Source organism: Thunnus albacares, chromosome 8 (assembly GCF_914725855.1).
Source record: "Thunnus albacares chromosome 8, fThuAlb1.1, whole genome shotgun sequence".
In the NCBI taxonomy this organism is placed as follows: Eukaryota; Metazoa; Chordata; class Actinopteri; order Scombriformes; family Scombridae; genus Thunnus; species Thunnus albacares.
In genome coordinates this window covers 16,652,199-16,665,419 of record NC_058113.1, presented here as the reverse complement: position 1 = coordinate 16,665,419, position 13,221 = coordinate 16,652,199, and the positions used below count along the sequence as shown (strand labels likewise).

Here is a 13,221-nt window from a genome sequence, read left to right as displayed (position 1 = left end):
ACAAGCTATATTTTCTCAATGGTGTCTTTTCTCTCTTTTCCTGTCATTTGTTTCTCCAGGATCTTGATGCCAGCCTCCAGAACCTTACAGCTCAGTTTGAAAGAGCTACAGCTGAGAAAATCAGTTGTCAGGCAGAGGTGACCTGCACCAACCAGACCATAGAGCTGGCCAACCGACTAGTCAAGGGCTTAGAGGTAAACAAGGAGAGAGAGGGAAAGGAAGAGGAGTTTGGTGGTGTCATTTGGGCTGACCTGGCATAAAGTAAACTGTCAATTTGTCAGAGGCATGCATGGAGAGGCGCTGGTAATCGAATTGCATCAGTAATCTGGACTAGAAGTTGTTATGTCTTGGCACGATAGCCTGACAGTTGTGTGAGTAGATCAGGCAAAGGGAGATTTTTACAGCCTGGCTCAGCAGCATACCGGGGACTTGTGAGACAGGTAGAGAGGGCTGGACCACAGAAAACGCATGGCTGAACTGGGCAACTGGCTGAGCTGAACAGTTTCCAAATGGAGAAAAGAAGAGAGATGAAGAGAACGCTACACTAACACTGCTCTCAGTCTGTGCAGATACATATATATGTATACATATATATATATGTACAGGGGAGCTGTGATAACAATTCATTCTCCAGCATTTTTTGACTAATTGAAAAAGTATTAAGGGAAAGTTAAAGAATTTATATATATGTAACATATATATATGTGTGTGTGTGTGTGTGTGTGTGTGCAATGTTGTGTAGTTGGTGAATATTATTTTGAACTCTTTTACATTCATGTGCATGCCTTTTTCAGGCTGCAGTATCTGTTATGTTTATGGGTGCTAATATGAGATAAAAGATGGCCATTTCATTGGCCATTTTGTAAGTTCGACTTTCTTATCCCAGAAAATAAATGTGGTTTGCATGGAACAGCTTGGCTTTTAAGCATATCAAGATAAATGTTTTGTCTTTATGGCATTGACCTGGAAGCAATAGTGTTCAGACTAATAAATCAGACCGTCTATATTTAATCATTAACTTACCTCAAAGCCTCAACAGCTGTTGGAAATTAACAATGTCTCACCCCAGACTGAGTGATATTACAGGCAATCCATAATACATTAGAGTAAAATTATAGTGATTTTTAACTGTCTGAGAATTTATTATGTGACATATTCTAGATCCACAGCCCCTTGTAAGAAAATGCCATGCATGATTTATTGTTGTAGAGCTGTCACAGTCATTGTATTGAAGGTTTAAATGAATGGTAAATTGATGCAGAGTGAATCTACAGCCAAACTTCCAAAGCTATTTTAAGGGAATTGCATTTGTATTCTTTACTGCTTGCATCTTCTTAGTTTGTACATTAAATATAGTGTGAGGTAGCCCAGTGCATTTCCTTGCAGTGTAGATTCTTGTTTAGCTCTTTACTTTAAAGTGTGCTCAGGTGGTCTGGAAGCATTCTTTTTGATTTTTTTTTTCTCATGTGTCTCCTGTGCATTATTCAAATGATATTAAAGCCTTATATTAAAGTCTTTGTATGTCTTGCAGTCAGAGAGGGAGCGCTGGTCACAGGCACTTGTTCAGTATGAGAAGCAACAGAAAACTCTGTGTGGCGACATCGTCCTCACTTCAGCATTCGTCTCTTACATGGGTTACTTTACCAGGCAGTATCGATTGGAGCTCTTCAACAACAAATGGATCCCTTTCCTTCAGTCTCAAAAGGTAGTCAGTTTTGCAAACTCTGTTGTTGTTTATAGTGTAATTGTTCAGAGAAAACCTTTCTTACCTCAATTATCCTCAGTAGAGTCTTTAAACTGGAGCTAATCCTACTGCCACTAGTGCTCCAACTAGAGTGACATCACTCATTGGTTTCTGTTCCAGATCTCCATACCCCTGACAGACGGCTTGGATCCAATCCTCATGCTTACAGATGATGCCACTGTGGCTGCCTGGCATAACCAGGGCTTGCCAAATGATAGGATGTCCACCGAGAACGCTGCCATCCTGACCACCAGTGAGCGTTGGCCACTCATCATCGACCCCCAGCAGCAGGGCATCAAGTGGATTCGAAACCGGCTAGGGTCAGACCTGAGGGTGGTGCAGCTGGGACAGAAAGGGTGAGAAGGGGCTGTATTCTGATTTGCAATCACAATCACATTTTAATGTGTTAGTTTGTGTTGTTTATTGTCATTTATTAATCAGCATTTTTTTTAGAGTCTGAAACATTTCTCTCTACAAAAGTCAACAGGGAGTGTTGGGATGAAGGATGGTAAATCATGCCCAACCACATTTGTTTTGCCTTGTTTATTCTGCAGATATCTAGATGTGATTGAACAGGCCCTAGCCTGTGGTGAAACCGTTTTGATAGAGAATCTGCAGGAAAAGATAGACCCAGTCTTGGAGCCTCTACTGGGCAGAAACACTATCAAAAGAGGAAGGTTAGTACTGAAACTGCAACAATACAGTATATTTAAATTGTCGTACTTACAAAGCTAGGAAAACATATATTAGTAGCATCAAACCAATATGCCTGAAGGCCAAAGTTCAGCTTAGTAAAGGCTCTGTTTTGCAGAAGCTTTTTAGCATGGGAGCTGTTACATACCAAAAACTTTTTAAATCAATGTGTGGTTTTTATATTGTTGATACGCCAGTCGATATGCCCACAACTTGTCCCGGTGCATCTGTGGTGTGAGACAATGGGTACAGATTTACCATATGGTTGAATCTCACTGAGCATTGAAACAGCAGTGAGACATGACTGAATGCATTATTATTGCCCACTCTTAAGATTATAAATGAATTTGCGGTTCGTGTTCTGAATCCCTGAGGCCAACATATTGATTGGCCCATCAAGACAGGTGATAGATGTATATTTGTGTGTTCATATTCTTTAGGTGCGATGAATATTGAACAGCTGAGCCTCAGTGTATAAGCTGAATTGAGGGCAGTCATGGTTATGTATAAGGACTCCTGTCTCCTGCGAAAAGCTGGCATGTAACACACTAAATTCAGTGGTCTTCCATCATTATGGCAAACTCAATCTAGCTGCAATAATTTCATAATGCTAGTAGGTGATTTGCCAGCATTCGTCTTCATTCATCTATTTGGAAACAGAAAAACAGCATCACTGAATCAGCTTTACACTCACTAAGATGACTTGTTGTATGTGGATGATCTTAAATCAAGTACTAGATGTTAGTAGTCATGTATTTTGGCCATATTTGGATATTTTGTGTCATTTCACTTTGGATAAGTCTACCATTTATGCTTCAAATAATGTATTCGAGAGTTATAAACGTCATCCTGTATTTAGTGATTCTTTCTGGTTTCAAGGATAATTCTCAAACCTCATGACCACTGTTGTCCAGTGTAAAGCACTTCACAAATATAACACTGCCACCAACATAGCTGCTCTGTAATTACCTTTGTTCACTTACCAATTACCTTCAACAGGCAAAATCCGGCAAATTTCATAAATTGGATACTAATAGTAGAGTAAATAGAAAATTGAAAATACCACATATTGACATTCTGCTTTGACTTTCCCCTCAAAAGTGTTTACATCTTTCTTGTTCTGATCTATGCATGACTATGAATATTGAGCAACTCGGTGCATGTTCATCGAGCTCCTTCTGAAGTCCTGTCTGTCCAGACGTAACAATTCATCATACTAAATCTGATTATAAGTTTATCCCTTGTAGATGACCCACACACTTGTTTCTGTTGATGATTAATACAACCTGCTGGGGCAGCCATGATGGATCTGGTACGGCTCCACAGCTGAAGTTCATTAATAATTGGAATGTTGTAGAGTGTGAAGTAATGAATACTAATTATTCCTTTCATGGCTGACGGAAGACTACAAGCCAATCCATCAGCAAGGACTTTAATTTGGTGGAGTAATGGTTCTATCAATAGTACATTAATTCTGGCTTGTGAAGATATAGAGTTGAACCAGACCCAGGCCATGAGGAACCTGTGCTGTAAAATTGGGGCCTTGCCTGACATCCAAGGGGTAATTAGAGAAAAATGAAAAGCCACCGGGTTCGTCAAGCCAGTGCTAATTTAATTGAAATGCAGGAACAGATAAATATTGGCTGCTGTGGTGATAATCTTTCATATTTATTCAAGATTATTTGTCTAGAGTACAAGTGACATTTGGAGCCAAAGTGAAGTTCGTCCTCCTGTTTGAGTGGCGATGCTTGAAAAGTGTGAGGTCGATGGGCTCACATGCACACAGAAAAAAAAAGATACTGTAGGTTTCAAGATATGAAGGCTTTGCACTGCAACAGTTCTTAGCTTCTAGAGGATCATAATCATCATTATGATCCTTTTTTAAAAAAAATTGTAACTGTCTATTTCTAATCATTTTGTTCTTTGCAGGCAGAAAAAATAATTATGTTTTCAGCAAATTAGTGCTCGAATTGTGAACAATAGTTTTAAAAATGATAATTCACTCTTGACCTTGGAAGTTTGACAAAACAATCCTAACTCAAGTTCCACTTACTAGTTTTTTCTTGGGCTTCATTGCAGCCCTTTCTCTTCAGTTTTCATTTGCAGATGGAGTTTGCTCAGTTGCCCTGGAGATGGATCTGTTAACATGTGAGCTCAGTAGCTGTTATGAATGAATCCATAACACTTTTAGGACTTTTTATTTATATTGGCTATAATGATAAATGAAGATAGATAAAGATCTATGATACCATTGAAAGCTAGTAAGTGGACCTGAGATGGGATTGTTCTCAATGTCTTTAAAGCTTCAGTGAATTCTTGTCTAACAGCAACAAAGCTGAGATTTGTTCCACATGTTTTAAACCTTAACAGCCCCATAACAACATTGTAGAGTACACTCATTGATGTTCATTAAATTTCTAAGAAGTGACCCATCGCCTTAAGGAACAGAACAACACAGCTATTAAATCATTGGCATGTGAAAAAAAAAATTGTACTCCCCTGTGATCCAGGTACATTCGGATTGGGGGAAAGGAGTGTGAATACAACAGTAACTTCCAACTTATTATCCACACCAAGTTAGCCAATCCCCATTTCCCTCCTGAGCTCCAGGCGCAAACCACCCTCATCAACTTCACAGTGACTCCTGTGGGTCTGGAGGAACAGCTGCTGGGACAGGTAGTGTCCCGGGAAAGGCCCGACCTGGAGGCCTTAAAGGTGAATCCCTAAGTCAAAGACACATTTTGATTGTATTGAATTTACATGCAAGACCTCAATCCCTAAAACTGAAGAGAAAAGAAACTGTTATGTGTATTCTGCCCAAGATGGAGCTGACCACACAGCAGAACCACTTCAAGATTGAGCTCAAGAGGTTAGAGGATGACCTATTGAGTCGCCTCTCTGCAGCTCATGGTAATTTTCTGGGTGATATTTCTCTGGTGGAGCAACTGGAGAACACCAAGACCACAGCTGCTCACATTCAGTACAAGGTGAGTATATAACACCGACAGGGTCCTCTCTGTTGTCCAGTTGTAGTTGAGTGCATTGTGTTTTTTTGTCACTCAAGTGTTTTTGAATGTCACACAACAGCAAGCGCCTCATTTTATTGCATTAGCTGCAAATTATTTGTAGTTTGGAATATGTGTAATGAGAGGGTTTTGGAGCATGACTGAGAGCCTAATAGCTCATTTTGTGCAATTGGAACACACAGGTGGTGGAGGCCAGAGAGAACGAGACAAAGATCAACGAGGCTCGAGAAATATACCGCCCAGCAGCTGAGAGAGCGTCACTCCTCTTCTTCATCATCAATGACCTCAGCAAGATTAACCCCATGTACCAGTTTTCTCTCAAGGTGAAACCTTTACCCCTCAAGTGCTCTCAGAGGACACTTATCATTTTCAGTAGTATTTCAAACACAATCTGTTGGATTTTTAAAATTAGAATTGTTTATCATTTGTCATTAAGCACAATCCTGTCTGTGCAATTTAGCCTAATTGTGTACTTCTAATTTTACTTCCAAAAATTGAGCGTTTGAGCCCTTTTTAGTGTTTAGTTGTTAATTCAGTGCTAAATGCATTTATTCTTTATCCATTTATTCTTTTGTTTTGCAGACTTTTAACTCTGTGTTTATCAAAGCAATGGAGTGCGCAGAATGGGACGAGGATGTGAAGACCAGAGTGCACACTCTGACCGAGGCCATCACCTATTCAGTATTCCTGTACACCAGCCAGGGCCTGTTTGAGAGAGACAAGTTAACCTTCTTGTCACACACTGCCTTCCAGGTGAGGGACTCAGGGCCGCCTCAAAGGTGGGGCCTCCTGTCATCCCCATCAATCAAAGTACTTTTCTGCCCCCACATTAACTTCAATTAAAAGCAGTCAGCAGGACCATACGCTGCTATTGATTACCTCTCACACCTTGCTCTGTGGCTGCTGTTCAGACAGTTGGTTCTGACAAGGGGGTTGGTTCTGATGGCATAATGCAATTATCTGTCATTGCGACAACTGTTTTCATCTTAGAAATTGTGCGGCTTCTGAAGGCTGTCCTTCATGTCGCTATTTCACATTCTGAAGCACTTATTCAGCTGGATGAGGTTACCCAATCCTTTTGCCAAAGAGTTCTCTTACAGTTTTGAATTGTTGGAAATGTGGAAATGATTGAAAAGCGATCAATACAACATAGATCATCACAAACTACTCTTGGTCCTTCCCCTCAGATTCTGCTCAAGCAGGGCTCGATTGATGCTCAGGAATTTGACTTCCTTCTGCATTTCCCTGTGGAAGCTAGCACAGTTAGCCCAGTGTCCTTCCTCTCTCCACATGCCTGGGGGGCCATTAAGGTACAGTATACTGCAGGCTCATTACCTTTACATGTGAAAGGGTCACATTTTCACTTTGTTAACCATCACGTCATCACTCTGTACCCTAGTACACTGCTTCAAGTGATATGGCAATGTCTGTCATTCTGATATAGACTATTTCTATAATGGAGAACTTCAGTGGACTGGACAGAGACATGGAAAGCTCACCCAAGCGCTGGAGGAAGATCGTTGAATCCAGTTGCCCTGAAAAGGAAAGGCTTCCGCAGGACTGGAAAAATAAGAGTTCCCTCCAGAAGCTCATCATCCTGAGAGCACTCCGCCCTGATAGGATGACCTACACACTAAGGTAAGTAAATGACCAAAGTACATTTATATATGTAAGCGCTATATATCATTAAGATTTGACAATGTTTCCTGGCAGGAACTTTGTGGAGGAGAGCATGGGAACAAAATATGTGGAGGTGCCTGGGCTGGAATTTGACAAGTTGTATGAGGATAGTGGCCCCTCCACTCCTGTGTTTTTTATTCTCTCACCTGGGGTGGATCCACTCAAAGATGTAGAGAAACTAGGTACTGGATATATTTTGTGTTATACATACATCTCGTATCACTTGGTAGAGATACATTTTCTAAACACTTTTTTTCTGTGCAGGATTGAAGCTGGGATTTTCCATTGACCAGGGAAATTTGCACAATGTTTCCCTGGGACAGGGACAGGAGGAAGTAGCTGAAAGGGTTGTGAGGAAGGCCTCTGAACATGGGCACTGGGTCATTCTACAGGTAGGGAGCATCACCATTCAGTGACTAGGCTATTGCAGTGACATCAGGCTGTTCTTGCAGCCAGCCTGTAATGCACCTAATTATATTATCTCATCCTCTGCGTAAGGGAAATAAACTCAATTTGGTTCAATAAAAACCATAATTGGCTAGATCAGCTCTATAAATGCCTCCTTTAAAGGGAAGTGTCTGCAGCCAAGTGAGTCCCTGGAGGTTTCTTTACTAATTCAGAACAAAACAAGACTTTTTTCAGAGTGAATCCTCCGCAAATTAACACAAACAAAGCTATACATATTTATTTTATCAACCTTGTAGCATATTCTTTCTAATATTTTTTCTAATGTTTTTGATATTTCGGTTGGTCAGAATGTACACCTGGTGGCTCGCTGGCTGCCCTCTCTAGATGCTCTTCTGGAGACAGCAGCAGTGGACAGTCACCCCAAACACAGAGTGTTCATCACTGGCGAACCAGCACCGAGCCCTGAGCAGCATGTTATCCCCAGAGGCATACTGGAGAACGCTGTCAAAATCACTAATGAGCCCCCCACTGGCATGAACGCCAGTCTGCACACAGCCCTCAACAACTTCAGTCAAGTGCGTTGAAAATTTTAAGTCATTTCTATAAATGTATTATATTTAATTAACAAAATGTATTTATTCTGCTTTTCTTTCTCTCTCTCTTTTTTCAGGACACTCTGGATATGTGTTCCAGGGAACAGGAATTCAACTCCATGTTCTTCTCTCTCTGCTTCTTTCACGCTTGTGTTACGGAACGCCGAAAATTTGGCCCCCAGGGGTGGAATCATAACTACCCCTTCAGCACAGGAGACCTCACCATCTCAGCAAATGTCTTATACAACTACTTAGAGGCGAACACCAAAGTAATTTTACCACCATTTTTTAAAGATAATTCAATATTTTCACTTAATTTTATTAATATTTTAATTTATATTTATACAACTTTTAAATTGTTTTTTTTACTACTTGTCTCTTCCTCTGTGTGAATTTGTAATGATAATAGTGTTTGCAGTGGTGTTATTGTCAGACAGGGATGTTGAATTACTGTACAGTATCTCCAATTACTTATTGAAATCATTTGTTCTGTTATTTGTGAAAAATGTTCATTCCCGTCTTTTTTTTCTCTCCACATTTCTTCTTATAACTATGAACACGCAACCTATAATTTAGCTTTATTTCAGGAAGACAAAAAATCCATTCTTGGGGTGCTGCACCCCTCACAACTCCTAATGCATTTCTCTTAGAACTCCTATTACTCTGGTCACAACCAATTATGTCTCCTAGGTATACTGCCCTCCAAAAACGAATGTCCTTCATTATGTTAACCAAACAGTAACCTGTATGTGCGTATACAGAGAATTCATTAGGAGGGCAATGAAGCGTTATCCTAAATGTAATTACATGCAGCCAATGTGACAGTTCACAACGCTACATAAGTGATCACTGCAATTAGAGCTGATGAAGGAAGCAATTTGCAAAACAATACAGGTACAAATGATTGTGAACCTCCAGCTTTTGTAATTTGTTATGAATCACAGGTTCTTTTCTTCCTCCTTCACCCTCACGGATCATAATCTCCCGCTGAGGAAAAAGACTCTTCTGTCATACATTAGATCAGTGTGTTTAAAGAAACATAATTTTGTTACATTTCCCTACTGTTAACATTATTAAAAGAGCTTATTTGGGAAGAGATCGTAAAGTTACTGCTGGAAACCTCAAAGAAGGAATATTATAATGTAGAAGAATTTAAATAAAAAATGGAAATATGAGATGATGGAACAATTTTTTTTTTTTTATAAAGGTTTTATATGCTCATATTCTTGTATGTGCATTGTCATATCAGTCTAAGTCTATTACAGTCTATGCAGGTGCCTTGGGAAGATCTGTGTTATCTTTTTGGAGAGATCATGTATGGAGGACACATTACTGATGACTGGGATAGAAGACTGTGTAAGACTTATCTGGAAGAATTCATGCATCCAAAAATGGTGAGTCAATGTTCATCTAAGAATAAACTATATATTTTTTGTCTTCTTTTATGCATTTGGGATTGCACCAAAAATGGATTTTTACTGGTTTAATTGTATAATTTTCACTTTTTTTCTACTCATTAATCTGGATACCGACCTAAAGTATGGCTATGGACAAATTGATGGTGCCAAATAGTAAAGGAAATCTACAAAGCTGTTTTGAATGTCTTGGTGGTGTTGTTAAGGTAAAGGGTGCCCTCTTGGGATGTGAAACTAAACTGCAATAGTGCACTTTCTGTCTTTGCTGTTGCTACTTTACCTCTCTCACTTTGGTAATATGCACTGTGCTAGATGCCCAGCTGCCTGAAACCCCACTGCACTCATTAACAGGCGATTATTTAGTGCTTTTGTCTTTAAGTGTTTGCTTGATAGATGCACCAATTGGAGTTCATCTTCTTCAACCCCACAAAGAACTGCCGGTTGACCTTTACCACCAAGCTACACAGCTACTGCATCTCCTCAAATGCAATTTGCACAATCAGGCATTAATCAGTGTGTTTCTTTGTAGGTGCAGCAACAATTTTACAGGTACACTGCTGTCTTATTGTGCTGTATGTGTATTAATCAAAATTTCAATTCATAGTTTGAAGGGGAGCTCTTTCTGTGTCCCGGGTTCCTGGCTCCCCCGTTCATGGACTACAGTGGATACCACAGTTACACTGATGAACATCTTCCATCTGAGAATCCCACTCTGTATGGTCTACATCCAAATGCTGAGCTTGAGTGCCTCACTGTCACCTCAGACAACCTCTTAAGGACTCTGCTGGAGCTACAGCCGCAGGACTCCTCCAGAGGAGAGAGGACAGCTCAGAACATAGAGGAGAAGGTGAGGACAGACAGAAAGAAACATTATTGAAAAAAGCACAATGATTTACCTACATAAATAACCTAACCATGTTTATTGGTGTTCGTCAGGTCAAATCTGTCATTGAAGATATCCTTGATAAGCTTCCTGAGGAGTATAACATGGCAGAGATGATGACAAAGACAACAGAGCGAAGCCCGTACATTTCAGTCTGTTTGCAGGAGTGTGAACGCATGAATCTTCTGCTGGCAGAAATAAGGAAGTCACTTAATGAACTGGATCTTGGCCTGAAGGTACAGCAGTAGTTTACTGTACTGTTAACACATATACAAATCAACAGTGATACTCTTATCATTAATGAGGATTTCTCTGTTCACAGGGAGAACTCACCATCTCTTCCAGTATGGAGGCTCTGCAGGCAGTCCTGTTCAGTGACTCTGTTCCAGATTCATGGTCCAGACTGGCTTATCCCTCCACTAAAACACTTGCACAGTGGTAACTGCTGCTTCCTAATAACACAGTATTTTTCTACACAACATGGCCTTTATCATTTCCACTTTATTGTGCCCTTTAGTATGTTTCCTTTTGATACACTGCATTGGTCATCAAAGTAGAAATTCAGTCATTAAATTTCTTCAAACATGTGCAAATGTTAGTGTGATCCTTACAGACACATTATAAAGGGATCTGATTGGATATTAGTCCTTCAATAAATTATGTAATTGATTGATTATTTGTTTTCTAGGTTTATTGATGTAATGTGTAGCTGTCGAGAGCTGGACAGCTGGACTCAGGACTTTGTTCTACCAGCAGTTGTTTGGTTCTCAGGACTCTTCAACCCGCAGTCTTTCCTCACTGGTGAGGTCACAGTCTTAAAATCAACAAGACAGATAATTCAGATAATGTGTGCTCCAGAGTTATAAACACCCCCCCCCCTCTCCCAGCTGTTCTGCAGAGCATCGCTCGCAAGAATCAGTGGCCCCTGGACAAGATGACTTTGACTGTAGATGTAACAAAGAAGACGAAAGACGACTTTGGACATCCACCACGTGAAGGGGCCTACATCCACGGACTCTTCATGGAAGGTCAGGATTAATCAGTTATACTTATATCCCTGCAATACATCCTGCTGGGCTCAATTCAGTTTCATAGATTTTTGACAATGTTTAGTGACATATGTGTTGGTAAAATAGTCAAACTCACAATCCAGCATGTCCTGTGTCCTCCCAGGAGCACGTTGGGACACTCAGTCTGGAGTCATCTCTGAGGCGGTTTTGAGGGATCTGACCCCAGCCATGCCGGTGCTGTATGTTAGAGCCGTGCCAGTGGAGGAGCAGGAGCTCAAGAATACTTACGAGTGTCCAGTGTATCGCACTAAACAACGTGGGCCCACATATGTCTGGACCCTCCACCTCAGAAACAAACAGCCTCCTGCCAAGTGGATTGTAGCTGGAGTGGCACTGCTGCTTTCCGTGTGACAGAGAAGTATTTTATTATATCTTAAAACAGTATTCTGTAAACAGTGTTACCTGGATAGTTTTAGAAGCGATTATTTCTTCCCTTATTGAGACAGGATTTAAAGTTCCCCTTCACTCAAAAATGTGTTTTTCTTGTTCATACAGTTGGATGTTTGAGCTTCACCATGCAGAATGATGTATATGTTTGACACTAGAAGCCTGTTTTCATATTCATCTGCTGAAAGTGGAAAGTTTCTCTGAGCTCAGTGAAAATCTGATTTTAAGTTGTGGTCCTACGATCATGATTTGTGACATCACAACTAGCTTGGAGCCAATTCTGGCCCAATATTCAACTCGGATAAGTGTGATGTGGAAACTTGAAGCCTCCAGTGCACAAACACTAATAATGGACTTTACTATGAAGTAAGAGACATCTTGTATCCAGCAGTTAAACTTTTGAAATGAAAAATATTTGCATATTCATATATTCTGGAATTTTTAAGGAAGGAGAAGGAGATGTAATTTTAAGGATTTCAACATAGTAATTCTACTTTTTGTGGAAAAACAATATCAGACACATTATTGTTTCAAGCAGAGTATTTTATGTGTCTTAATACATGTCTGGAGGGGATCTTTAATCATGTATTATCATTTTGATTTTTATCATGTTTTGTAAATATTACTAATATACTCTAACAAGATAAAAACAAATATATAATTTTATAATCTTGCATTTCTATTATTGTATCCAATTTGGTTTATAGGTGTCAATACTGATGTAGTAGTGTGTGAACGTGTTATAGATTTGAAGATAAAGCAAATAAAGAAGTGGAGATACATGTTCAGGCAGTGTTAAACCTGTTGTGTCTGACGCTGTTGAACCTCTCCCCTGAGATGGTTCAGTCTGGGCATGATTTGTTGGGAGCTTATGTCTCCATTTTAGACCATGTAATTCTGGATAGGGAGCATATTTTATTGGAAGGTCAAGATTAAAAAAGCTCTCCGGCTGCCCTCTACTAACTGAGTGATACACAATGCCGTCTGGAGGGTTCCCGGACAGAATTCCCAGGAGATGATGTGCATGGTTGCTATTGACTTTTAAATGAGGTGCATTTGACATTGACCTTTTGTACGGCGGAGGCAGAATACTAACAGACTAGTGTAATTCATTCAGCCTGGCCTGTTGGAGAAACCTATTCAAAGACACTGATAGCTCTCTATGAGAAAGCAACACATTAGATTACGCATCTTTTATCTGTCTGCACTCTCTGTTAGCATCTGATTAACTTCATATGAAGCAAATGAAACCTTTAACTTTTTAAAAAATCTAAAGCAGCACGATCTTATCTAAAATTGATTTAACTTAGGTTAATTGAAAA

General features: G+C 40.0%; 1 protein-coding gene across 5 annotated transcripts in view; it reads left to right on the top strand.

Annotated features, from left to right (window-relative positions):
- The window catches only part of LOC122986767 (dynein axonemal heavy chain 11), a 38,106-nt gene extending 26,072 nt beyond the window's left edge, over nt 1-12,034 (top strand). For 4 of the 5 annotated variants that reach the window (XM_044358115.1, XM_044358112.1, XM_044358113.1 and 1 more), the window contains 21 exons: nt 60-194; nt 1,532-1,705; nt 1,865-2,100; nt 2,299-2,421; nt 4,948-5,152; nt 5,260-5,424; nt 5,646-5,786; nt 6,046-6,216; nt 6,651-6,773; nt 6,908-7,101; nt 7,177-7,325; nt 7,408-7,535; nt 7,899-8,126; nt 8,222-8,413; nt 9,410-9,538; nt 10,164-10,406; nt 10,496-10,678; nt 10,765-10,880; nt 11,131-11,243; nt 11,330-11,470; nt 11,616-12,034. In XM_044358115.1, the coding sequence (XP_044214050.1) occupies nt 60-194; nt 1,532-1,705; nt 1,865-2,100; nt 2,299-2,421; nt 4,948-5,152; nt 5,260-5,424; nt 5,646-5,786; nt 6,046-6,216; nt 6,651-6,773; nt 6,908-7,101; nt 7,177-7,325; nt 7,408-7,535; nt 7,899-8,126; nt 8,222-8,413; nt 9,410-9,538; nt 10,164-10,406; nt 10,496-10,678; nt 10,765-10,880; nt 11,131-11,243; nt 11,330-11,470; nt 11,616-11,863 (3,537 nt within the window). In that variant the 3' untranslated portion in view covers nt 11,864-12,034. The remainder of the gene's footprint in view (nt 1-59; nt 195-1,531; nt 1,706-1,864; nt 2,101-2,298; nt 2,422-4,947; nt 5,153-5,259; nt 5,425-5,645; nt 5,787-6,045; nt 6,217-6,650; nt 6,774-6,907; nt 7,102-7,176; nt 7,326-7,407; nt 7,536-7,898; nt 8,127-8,221; nt 8,414-9,409; nt 9,539-10,163; nt 10,407-10,495; nt 10,679-10,764; nt 10,881-11,130; nt 11,244-11,329; nt 11,471-11,615) is intronic. The other variant, XM_044358114.1, reaches the window with a different exon arrangement.
- The last annotated feature ends 1,187 nt before the right edge of the window (nt 12,035-13,221 follow it).